General features: G+C 38.5%; 1 protein-coding gene across 1 annotated transcript in view; it reads right to left on the minus strand.

The window, feature by feature from the left end:
• Positions 1-12,787, minus strand: part of Rnf130 (ring finger protein 130) — a gene marked incomplete at its 5' end in the record, with an annotated part of 91,933 nt that overhangs the window by 19,297 nt on the left and 59,849 nt on the right. Inside the window, 2 exons of the mRNA XM_005350162.2 lie at positions 196-278; positions 1,865-1,936. Coding sequence (XP_005350219.2) covers positions 196-278; positions 1,865-1,936 — 155 coding nt within the window. The remainder of the gene's footprint in view (positions 1-195; positions 279-1,864; positions 1,937-12,787) is intronic.

A 12,787-nucleotide genomic window follows, 5' to 3' on the forward strand; every position in this document is an offset into this window, starting at 1 on the left:
CACACACACACAAAAAATTCTTGGAAGGGACACTGGTCAGAGTTGACCATGCTCTCTCATTATCAGCATTTGGGCCTTAGCCTGTCAGGAGAACTGTTGGTCAGGTGGCTTTCAGGACCAAGTAGATACCCACTCTGGGAGGGAGACAAACAAGACATTAATATCATTCCTTTCAAATACAGAAATCTGACATACTTGCAGGGGAGAACCCGAACAACATCATTCTGCTTATAGCTCTCTATGCAGACTGCACAGTGATCGAAGTCTGGGTCTGTTTCCTGAAACAAAAAGCACAGGAGCTGAGTGTGTACACACAAGTACTACAACTCAGCTAAGAACAATCCTATAGTAAGCAGATGGCTACAAAGGGAAAGGAATTAAAAATAGTAACTTTTCATTTGTTTAAGTAGGCTGACCCAAATTACATATGAGCCAATCATACAATCCATACTAATTTCTATTTATGATATCTTAGGATAAGTCAGAGCCCTGTTTTTTCCACAATTCACAGTAGATCACCTTGGATTATCATGTGTCTACCCCAACTCCTCTACTACTGCCTAGTCTCAATAGGTTTCACTGTTATAATCTAAAACATTGAGATCCTCATTAAGAGGTTCATGCAGCCAATCAATTCCTAGAACACAGCTACAAATGATGGGCAGTGCTCAGTAGACTCCTTTGTTACAGTCCTAACTCAAGTATGGGAATTGCACTCTGGTCACAGACTTGGGGCAGTTACTGGTTTAACTCAATATTGAGTATTTATCAAGAATCAGAAAAGACAAACCAGTTGTTTGGTCACCAGGTTAATTGACTCCCTTCATCCTCTGGGCTGAGGAGCTATCTTAAAGCAAGGCATGCAAATAGCCTAAGTCATTGCCACATGGTTGGCAGGTGCAGGGTGTACAAAAAGTGTGCTAGCTTTCATAAGTATACGAAAGAATATTTAGTACTGGGGAGGGGTAGAGGATGACAGCTAGGTTGTATCAAATCCAGGGGTTTTCTAATTAATAGCAGTTGGCCAAGCCAAGGAAGCATTTCTGCAAGTGCCCTTTCCTTCCTTAGTGTACAGCAACCCCAGTGAGAATGTCCCTTCCTCTGCAGCTGTGCTGAGGACAACTGGTTCCAGTATTCACAGGCTTACAAATAAAAATCAGTGAAAGAAAGAATGCAGGAAAACACAGAAAACAGAGAATCACACAAAATCCTCTTTCCAGAGTTCTCTGCTAAAAAATAGTAGCACTGGGCATAAGGTGCCAGATGGATTTTTTTGTTTTTTGTTTTTGTTTTTTTGCCTTTTGAGATCTCTCTCTCTGTCTTTCTCTCTCAAATTCTTGGTAAGTTTGGATATACTGAATGTAGAAACTAACACTAAAATGCTATGTACACCTGAGCTCTGACTAGGGAGCTTTGATGAAAGGTTTCAGCTCTGCTATTTGTTGCCAACTCTTTGACTTGGTCCGCTTTAGGTCCAACACTGATAAACTGCTCTTTCTACAAGCGTCAGCCTGTTATAAGGCCCTTGTTAACTGAAATTCCCTAGAAATGATGGTCTTCAGGGAGGTCTTAACTGAGAAGAAACAACACCCAAAGCAGATGCAGCAGTCCTAAGAAACAGAAGAAAATGTACTTCTCTTGGCTATTTTATGTGCAAAATGTCTCATTAGAACCCCTGGCAGATGTGTGCTCGGCTGTAACCGCTGAAAACTCTTGAGGAACAGTGCGAACAGTGAGTAGTCACTGATGCTGCTAAGGGCAAGAGCACCTGGAGTTCAGAAAAGTCAAAGGACTAGCTGAAGGCTTTCCAGACAGGCAAAGCACAAGCGAGATTTCAAAGACGAAATTAATTTCATTACTGTACCTTATCACCCTTTTTCACCGTTCTAGTTGTCAATTTACTGATGGCTTTCTTGGCTGCGTCTCCAAGACGACGCTAACAAAACAAAAAAGAAGACATTAAATGGAAGATCTCTGAATAACGGTCCTCATTTTAGTATGTGATACTGAAGTAAACACACGATCTTTACTCTGAATAATTAAAGATATAATGTCTCTATTACCCTAGACCATTTATGTCATATTATGTAAGTGGACTCTGGAAAAGCAACACAAATTAAAAAAAACTGGCAGCAATACCATAGATTCTTCATTTTAGTTGAATAGAAGTGTATTTGGTGAGAAATTATGTTTTACAGCCACTTCTGTTTCTGTGCACTGTGTGATGATGTCAGGCTCTCGGTGCTGCTACACCTTTCAGCCCTCCTACTCTTGCCCCAAGAGCTTTCCCAGTATGCTCTACCCATAAGCACTGTTAGGGATATGAACTGTCTTAGCAAAGAAACCTCAAAGGCCCCACTATGTTCTCATACAGCACTGAGAACAGACATAGCAACAAGTCTACTTACTCCTGGTTCAGCTCACACTATTCTCTGTCATCTTAGGAAAGGGTGTTTCCTCGTTTAGGATTAACTCAGATAATTTCTAAAATTGTACTTATCCAACACTGCCAGTCACAAAGAGCAGTGCTAGATACCAACAACCCAAAGATGACATGAAATGAAACCTAGGAAATAACTGAAGAATACATTTCATATGGTGATGGGGGATGGGTTAGGAATAGGGAAGAATGCCAGGGAAGGCTTCGAGGAAGTTACATCAGAATTAACACTTTGGAAATTAAGCAAGGATGACCTAGTAAGGGACAGGATGGGATTCTGGACAAAAGAATCAGAATGCTTTGTGAGTCTGAGTTCACACTGGGATAACAAAGGCAAACTGAGATTGTCTAAACTCTAAGCACAATTAGATTTTAAACTGAGCAGGGGCAGAAAAAAAGCTGAAGGAATGGAGAGGGGAAAAAAAACAAGGGAGACCTCACACTGTGTTATAAGGATTAAAAAGAAAAGAAGAACAGGAGCGCATGAGAGGAAAATTAAAAATCAAAATAAAATAACTTATTGAACATCTTTGTATTTACTATCAATATTTTGCTTGTAATTTCACCTAACAATCTCTCTGTATTGTAAGGATATCAACTTGTCACTTTATCCAGTCTTCATTTTCCATCTCTGACGGGGCTTTTGTTAGATGGTACTAGTCTATTTAATAAATGCTCTTAATTGCTGAACCATCATTGCTGATGCCCCAGAAAGCCTTTTGGTTTCTGGGCTTGTATGAATCAGGACATAAAGTCTAAATGTTATTTAGTTGCTATGTTTTTCAAGTCTCTTTTAGCCTGAGCCCTATCATACCTGAAAACAAACAAACAAACAAACAAACAAACAACCCCATCCTTATAGAGCTATAATGGGCTTAAACTGCATCCATTTGAGGGACACGTGATACTCGTCTAAAAACACATTGAAACCCTGTGGCTAGCGCTTAGTTTGTTTTCATGCACTGCTTTAGAGACATCACTCTAATTTTGGTGGACTGTTTTATGTTTCATTCAGTTCAAATGGTCTGCATTTTCTCTTTTGATTTCCTAAGATCATGGGTTAATTTTCACATATTTGGGCGCTCTTTAGATTTTTCTGCTATTGATTTACTTAATTTCATGTGGTCAGTGCCCACATTATATTTTGTGTAAACTTGACTTCGTTGTTCTATGGCCTAGAATGTAATTCAACAGAATATATATTCTACTTTTGTTGGATGGAGTTCTCTACAAATGTTAACCAGACTAAATCAGCTGGCTATAAGTCCTACACTAGCTGCTCTATGGCTGTCTATCCTTCAGTGACTGAGAAGGCAGGACAGCAGGTCTCACCTCCCATTTGTAAAGCTTTGTTACTAAGCACTTAAGACTGTGATGTCTTCTTGTTTAAGTGACTGCTTTATTAAGAAATAACTTCAATCCCCAGTGATAGCTGTGCTCTGAAATTTACTCCAGCATTAATGTAATCATTAAAAGTTTATTTTAATTTGTGTTACTAAGGTATGGCTTGTTCTAGTCTTTTTACCTATCTACAATTTAAAACTTATTTATACAAGCTCCATGCTCCTAAAATACCTCCTTAGTTCCATGTATTTATATAATACAAATATAAAATCTTCTATTATATATTACATACAAACACACACACACACACACACACACACACTTCTATATATTTGTGGGTTTTTTTTTTTTTTTTTTTTTTGGGACAGGGTTTCTCTGTGTAACTGCCTTAACTCTGTCCTGGAACTCAGTCTGTAGACCAGGCTGGCCTCGAACTCATAGAGATCTGCCTGCCTCAGCCTTCCAAGTGCTGGAATTAAAGGCATGTGCCACCACTACACAGTTGAACATTTTTATATTTAAAGTGGTTGTTTTGGAGGCAGCACATAGATGGGTCTTGCACACAGAGTTTTTTCAAAACTCATTATCTTAATCTCTGCTTTCGACTGATATGTTTACACCAAATATTTCAGATCTCAGGATTACTGGATCCTTTTACCTGTAAATCTTTTCACCTGGATCTTGCTTCCTACTCCATGTGTCCCATTCATCTCCTCTGTCTGGTACAATTATAACTCCTAAGAACTTTTTTTTTTTGCTAGCTAGCTTTTTTTAATTTTTTTTTATTTTTTTAATTTATTTATTTATTAAGGATTTCTGCCTCCTCCCCGCCACCGCCTCCCATTTCCCTCCCCCTCCCCCGATCAAGTCCCTCTCCCTCATCAGCTTGAAGAGCAATCAGGGTTCCCTGACCTGTGGGAAGTCCAAGGACCGCCCACCTCCATCCAGGTTTAGTAAGTTGAGCATCCAAACTGCCTAGGCTCTAAAAACTTTTTTTATTAATTAATTTGTGTATGTATATTTGTGCTTGTGTAAGGAAAGAGAACAATGTGCAAGAGTCAGATCTATCTTTTGATTATGTAGGTTCTGGGACTGAACTCAGGTCATCAGGATTGTATAGCAAGTTCCTTTTTGAGCTGAGCCATTTTGATAAACTCAGTTATGTAAACCTTTTTTAAATTATTTTAGTTGCTGCTTTAGGGTTAATGAATATATCTTTAACCACAGTTACATCACTGTATAAAAGTATATATAGCTCTCTGTCTCCCCCACAATGATTCTATCTCCCAGTCTCCCAAGGTCTCACTCTATATTCTAGGTTGGCTAGTCTAAAATCAACCTGGCCTCAATTTCATGCAATCATTCAGCCTCAGCCTCTGGTTCCTGAAATCCTGATGTCATCCACCATGCTGTCAGTACACCACTATTTCTTCCTCTTATCTTCTGTGCTATTATTGCCACCCCTTCTGCTTATACAAATTTTATAAACCAGGCAGTAGTGCTGTACACCTTTAATCCCAGCACCTGGGAGGCAGAGGCAGGTGGATCTCTGTGATTCCAGGCCAGCCTGGTCTACAGAGAGAGAGGTCTAGGACAGCCAGGAGCACAAAGAGAAACCCTGTCTCAAAAAAAGAAAAGGACTAAAGTTCTCCCACTTTCTGGCTTGTTTGTTGTTGTTTTTTTTTGGGGGGGGGTTTGTTTTGTTTTTTTGAGACAGGGCTTCTCTGTGTAACAGCTCTGGTTATCCTGGAATTTGCTCTCTAGACCAGGCTGGCCTCATATTCACAAAGATCCATCTGCCTCTCCCCTCCCCATGTTGGTATTAAAGGTGTATGCCACCACCACCAGGCCAACTTTCTGATTTGAAACTTACTGCCGAAGTCAGTGTGATGCTGATATAAAATATAAAAAGTATATTAATGTGATGCTGGCTTAATACATATAGTATATGAATCCATAAAAATTTGGCCAAATGAGTTTCAGCATGAGCATGAAGATTGTTTGGTCCCCAACATTAGTACTGGAGAAATCTGAGGTCCACAAACAAAAGAATGATGCTGTACCCTTAACTATGCATGAAAATTAACTTGAGTTTTTAATACCAAGAGAGCAGGATTTAGTATTGCTTTCTTAGATAGAACCAAAAGCAACATAGGTAACAAAAGTAAAACTGATAATTCTAGATTATATAAAAAGCAAGGATACAATCAAGAGATCAGAAAGGCATTCATGAAATGTAATGAAATTGTAACTTGTAGATTTTATAAAGGATTAAAACAGACTATATATAAAGAACTCCTACATTTCATTACCAAAAAATCGATTTAAAAAAATAGGCAAAAGACATGAATACAAGCTTCTCCAAGAGAATAGGCAGATTTTTAAAAAATGCTCAACTATTCAATTAACTAGGGAGATACAAATGAAAGCTATGTTGTTTTTCATACCTATCAGGATGCTTAAAGTGTGTGTGTGTGTGTGTTATAAAAACAGAAAGTAACAACTACTGGCATGGATGCAAGAAATGTAACTGGTGATTGCCAGTGGATAAATAAATTGATGTGTCCACTATGGAAATGTATATGACAATTTCTAAAAACGATAGACATTCGCAGGAACTTAATTTGTAGCAGCATAATTCACATTAGTCAAAAAGCAGAGGTAGCTCCAGAGTTTATATGCATGAATAGTTGAATAAAATGTCATATGAACTTGGCATGATGGCACATGCCTACAAATCCAGCACTTGCTAAGCTTAGGCAGAGATTGCCAAATGTGATAGCAGCACAGGGTATGTAGCAAAAACCTTTGTCAAGAAAATTTGTATATACATATGGACTAGCACTCATGAATTCACAGGAGCTCTGGCTGTTGGTACAAGATCAAGCCAGTCAATATTTAACATGTGTTGCGCAACAATCTTTTTGTATACTGTGAGGACGTTGTCACTCTGACTGGTTTACTAAAAATCTGAACAGCCAATAGCTAGGCAGGATTTCCAGGCACAGAGGACACTGGGAAGAAGAAGAGTGGAGACACCGGGAGATGCTGAGCAAGCAGGATGGGCAATACAGGGATGAGGTAATAAAGTCACAAGACAGAAAGTAAATTAACTGAAGTGGGTTAATTTAAGTTCTAAGAGTTAGTTGGAAACAAGCCTAAGCTATCAGCTGAGCTTTCATAACTAATAATAAGTCTCTCTGTCATTATAGGGAGCCGGCAGTCTCAATGGAAACTCTGCCTACAAACATGGGTAGGGAAAGGGCTCATGAAGCCCACTCTAGCTGAGAATGTGCTGACAACTCGATGGCTTCTGGGGGAGGGAGAGTCAGTTTTCATGACGATGTGCTTCCTGGTAGGTCAGCCATGCTCTGGTGGACGGCTCCATAGCTAGCACAAAGTGAATACAGGGTTATTTAAAGAGAACAGAAAGTTGGAAGTTGGTGGGTGGATATGAGAGAATTAGAGGTGAATATTATCAGAATAAATTGTATGACATTCCCAAAGAATGAATACTACATTAATACAGATTACCTGAAAATAACTTTTTGTTGTACTTGTGTCACCATCTCAAGTAGTTATTTGTTCACATTTATTTGTTTATTGATTGACTGACTGATTTTTTCGAGACAGGGTTTCTCTGTGTGACAGTCCTGAATGTCCTAGAATTCATTCTGTAGGCCAGGCTGGCCTCGAACTCTGTAATCTGCCTGCCTGTGTTTCCCAAGTACTGGGATTAAAGGCATGTGTCACCACCCCTCAGTTTATGTACATTTATTTTTAATTTTTACTTATTCATTTATGTTTCCCAGGCTGACCTGGCCTCAAACCTCTGAACACAAAGCAATCCTCCTGCCTCAGCCTCCTGAGTAGCTAAACTATGCCATCACACCACCTCCCATTTGTTCTGGCAAATATGTAAAACACATGATTCTAAACTCAAAACAATGAAATCAAGTACAGGAAAGTTTAACTTCCAGCTTCTTTCATCCCATTTCTTTCCTTCCCAAATAATAATTGCTGTTTTATCTTTACACTGTTTCATTTTGAAAATAAACATATATATGTTAAGTATGCATACATATAGATACATATGCTTTATATATCCATATATATGAATGCAATTTCATAGCCCTTCTCTATTTATAAGTGCATATCTTGCTTTTCCTTAATAATACACCCTAGAGGCCGGGCAATGGTGGCGCACGCCTTTAATCCCAGCACTCGGGAGGCAGAGGCAGGCGGATCTCTGTGAGTTCGAGACCAGCCTGGTCTACAGAGCTGGTTCCAGGACAGGCTCCAAAGCCACAGAGAAACCCTGTCTCAAAAAACCAAAAAAAAAAAAAAAAAAAAAAATACACCCTAGAGATCACTTCACAGATGCTCCCAGAAACTGCCAGCACTCTGTTCACATTCACAGCTATAGATGACTCCAAGCACTCAGTACTGGCTATGTGGAACACTACTTTAGCAACCAGATAGCTACTGGTGGATATTTCATTATTTCAAATTTTGCTATCTTCAACAACACTAAAATGAACAGACTACTACAGTTGGCATTTGTTGTTATTTGATTTTCAAGACAGGGTTTCTCTGTGTAGTCCCTCGCAGTCCTAGAATTCACTCCACCGACGACCAGGCTGGCCTCAAACTCAGAGATCCGCCTGCCTTTGTCTCCCAAGTACTGGGATTACAGGAGTGAGCGACCAACACCTGACACTGCTACTATTTTTATCATCTGTAAATTTATCATCAGGCTAGACTACTAGTCTGCTGTGAGGTTAAGACAAAGGATAATCACTTATATAATTGTGCTAGGTGCTATAAATTGCCTCCTCACAAGAACTATTATTAACCTACAAGAGAACCTGTTTTCTCTACAACCTTGCCAAGAAAGCATGCATTAAATTTTAGGTATCTTTGGCAAATGGAGCAATAAGAAATGTTATTCCAATATGGTCTTATCATGTATCTAACCTATAAAAGAGAGTGAGTATTTAACATTTTAAAGATTATATACATTTCATTTTAAGGTGCTCTCTATTCATTTTACTTATTTATCATTTATGTGATTTGTGTGTGGTACAAACGTGTGCAGGTGAGCTTGTCTATGTATGTATGTGTGGAGGCCAGAGGGATGACATTAGGCATCTTGCATATTGCTCTCCACCTTGAGACAAGGTCTCTCACTGAACCTGGGCCTCACCATTTTGGCTAGGCTCGCTGGCTACGGTGCATTTGGGATCTGTGTGTCTCTGACCCATGTTCTGGTTACATGTGAGCATATTGGAGCTCACAGCTGGCTTTCCTGTAGGTGCAAGCTCCAGTCCTCTTGCTTGTACAGCAAAACCTCTTTTAACTGCCGAGCCACTTCTGTAGTTGAATGCAAAGTATGGAAAATGAATTAAATTGGTAGGATACAATTTAACACAGTTAATCCTATTTAACTTATTAAAACATTTATTGTGTGAGTATGTGTGTGTATGCATGTGCATGCACTCATGCAGCATGGTACACATGTGGGAGTCAGAGGAGAACTTGTAAAAACCAGCTCTCTTCTATACCATGGGAGTTCAGGGAATTGAATTCAGGCTAGCCCCTGACCAGCTAAAACAACTCACACTATGTAACTAAGTAATCTGACAGGAATTCATCCAGGATCACTGTGTTTTGAGGACAGGCCACTCTGATGAAGTATCAGGGCTTCCAGTCATCAGAGCTCCCCCACAGATATAGAATTAGGTCTATATCAGTACATAGTAGGATCTTCTCTTTGAAAAACTGGTGAAATCTAAGGGCTATGAATCTAATTTCCTCTTGATTCAGACTATCCTTTCTCTAGCTTTCATTCACTTTCATCACTACCATGTTTTCCTTTTGTCTAAGGTGTCTGATTTTCCAGAAGCTGTCTCCCCAGGCCCTGCCCCCTGACCTCTATTCACCCGCTTTACTAATATTCTGCCTTTGCTTTTCATTTTCTCCTTTAAGCCTCTCCTATCAGGAGAAAGGTTTTTTCTTTTTCGTCTTCATATTTACAGAGAGTCTCATGTAGATCAGGCTGGCCTTGAATTCCTGCTCTTCCCCCGTCTCCAGAATACAGTCATTTTCTACCATCCTTGGATGGGAAAAACTTAGCATTATTGTACCTTTAGAAAATCTTGGTTGATCCTTCACTTCTTATAGAATAAAACCCAAACTCCTCAACTGTGATTCAACTCCATTGTAGTCATTTTACCTAACACTGGTTCACAAGCCCTGTATTCCCTTTCTTCATTCCTAATGTTCTGTTATTCAACTCAACTCTCCTTTTCTCTGTGGAAAATGACCCATTTGAGCTGTGGAATGGTCTTTCTATATGCTGTGAGTATGTGTTGCTCTCACTGAGTGATTAATAAAGCTGTTTTGGTCTATGGCAAGGCAGGATAGAGCCAGGTGGGAAATGCAAGCAGAGATGCAGGAGAAGAAGGGTAGAGTCTGAGAGATGCCAACCATCTGCCAAGGAAGCAAGACATGTAGGAAACGAGGCAACGCCATAGCCACATGGCAAAGCACAGATAGAAACATGGGTTAATTTAAATAAGAGCTAGCTAGTAATAAGTCTGAGCTGAACATTTATATTAAGACTCTGAGTGTTTATTCGGGAACTAGCAGGCAGGATAAAAACCTCCAATTACAAATGGTGTACCAATGTGAGTCTCTTGAATTTCCATAAGGCATGAGGAAGGTTTTTTGTTTTTTTGTTTTTTTTTTTAAAAAGAGGAGGTGGATCCCTACAAGAGTTTCTGCGGGACAGTGAGTCCTTGAGTAGCTAGTACATTAAGTAGGAACAAAAAACTAAGTAAAAATGCCTGCCACAGCGAAAGCATTGGGATTCTAGAGCTCTAGGAAAGGTTTAATGCAGCTCTCAGTCATTAACCTCTGACTGGGCATGAGCTTTAGGCTAGACTTTCAGGACCTAAGAAGTGGGCGGAGCAAGTTGCCAAGGCCGGAGGCAGAGGTCCACACTGCTTAGCAGTTTAAAGGTTTGTTAACATGGTCAAAAAAAGGCTAAAAGATACACAGTAAAAGAGGTCCAGACTGTAAAACCTTTAAAAACCTTTAAAAAGGTTCCAATATGTTTTATAATGTGCATAGGCTTAAGAAAGAAATAAAAAGGTATTGACAGTTATAGAAAGGAATAAATAATTCAAAAATAATATAATAAAGTCTTTAAACAGAGAAATAAAATAACAAAAGATAAGTCAGATAGAGATGGAAAATACACAGGGAGTCTGAATCCTGTGTTGATTTTACAGTTTTTGATGGCTGACAGGCAAGAAACAGTTGCTGGGAGACATGGGATTGAAAGAGAGATTGATAAAATATACCAATCTAAGTATTTTAAAAATGTCTTAACTTTAGAACGGAAAAATGTATTTGTAAAATGGACCTTAAAAGATGCATTGCTTTGGAGAACTGGTTTTGCTTTTGTTTTCACAGCAAACAAAACAGGATTTGTCCCAGGTTAAGATGGACCAGATGTGATCAAGGGAGACTTCCTGAACCTTTACAGGTGATTATCTATCAGCAAAGGTTATAACTGGTCTTCCCAGGACTTGGCCATTATATCAAATTTTCTCAGGATTCCGATAAGATTATCAGTAATACCAATCAGCAGGAAGTAGTCTAGAGAACTATGCCCAAATTCCCAAAATATTGTTTATATATGTTTGTTTTCATTCAAAGGGGTTGGTTATAAATTGTTATTGGTCATAGTCAATCTCTTTTTGAAAGAAGAAAGGAAAACATGATGTAGAAATGTATGATGTGGTTATGATGGAAGAAAAGGGTAGATTATTGAATCTACTTTTATTCAAAAAACAACTGTTAATCTCAAAATAGTTTAACTGATATGAATTTTAATTTATTGATATAAATTTAAGGTCAATTTTGTTATACTGTATGTATAGTCCTTTTGTCTAAGGTATTATGTTTATGCAGCTAATCTAAAAATATAATATATAATTAAAATACAAATTAATAGTCATCTATAATAGTCAAATTTATAGGCATATGTTAGGTATACAAAAATATATTTCAGTTAAGTAATCTTCAAACACTTCAAAGACTTACAGAATATGGCATTTAAAATGTTTTAAGAACTTAGACTAAAAACACCCACAAAAAATAAAAAATAAAAACAAACAAACAAAAAACGAACAAACAGAAAAAGAACTTAGATTTTCATGACAGTGAAACATGTTTGCTCTAGGCAGCACTAATTACTTCAAAGAAGATGAGGGGCATCAAAGAAATTCATTATGGAGTTTACTTTCAGTGTTACAAGGTTAGCCATTTGGGCAAGAAACTGTTCTTTCCTGGACTGCTTGACAGTATGCTGTATAAACTGTACATTCAGGACCCACAGAAAAGTGACTGCTAAACTTTGCAAAAACAAAGTGGGATGGTCCTTCAGGTTCCACCTTCTCAGAAGAAACTGCCAGACATTCTGCAGTACACAGAGGAAAGCGATTGATGAACTTTGTTAATACAGGTAAGACAGTCCTTCACATTTTCTGCTTCACTGAAAAGTCTGCCAGATATTCTGGGCCTGTAGGCTGAAGATGGGTGCCCCAATGTTATAGAAAAACTTTGGGTGACTGTCCAGGCAGGCAGATGTCTTTGTCATTTCTAGAGTTTTGGAAGTTGCTTAAAATGCACACTTGCTGTTTATTCAGGTAATATATCCTCTGGGGTCTTTGATGTAGTTGAAGACTAGATAGTTATAGTTTTCATTAGTCACAATAAAAGACAGATATGAAACTTTAGACTCACAAACATAGAATAGATGATATTTTCTTTAATTCTGTCAAATACAATAGACTGGATATTGTAACTGATTCTTGCTTGCTGTTTTGTTTTATGTAATTTTTTTTTGTTTTTTTTCGAGACAGGGTTTCTCTGTGGCTTTGGAGCCTGTCCTGGAACTAGCTCTTGTAGACCAGGTTGGTCTCGAACTCACAG

This window comes from Microtus ochrogaster, chromosome 7 (assembly GCF_000317375.1).
Source record: "Microtus ochrogaster isolate Prairie Vole_2 chromosome 7, MicOch1.0, whole genome shotgun sequence".
NCBI classification, from domain to species: Eukaryota; Metazoa; Chordata; class Mammalia; order Rodentia; family Cricetidae; genus Microtus; species Microtus ochrogaster.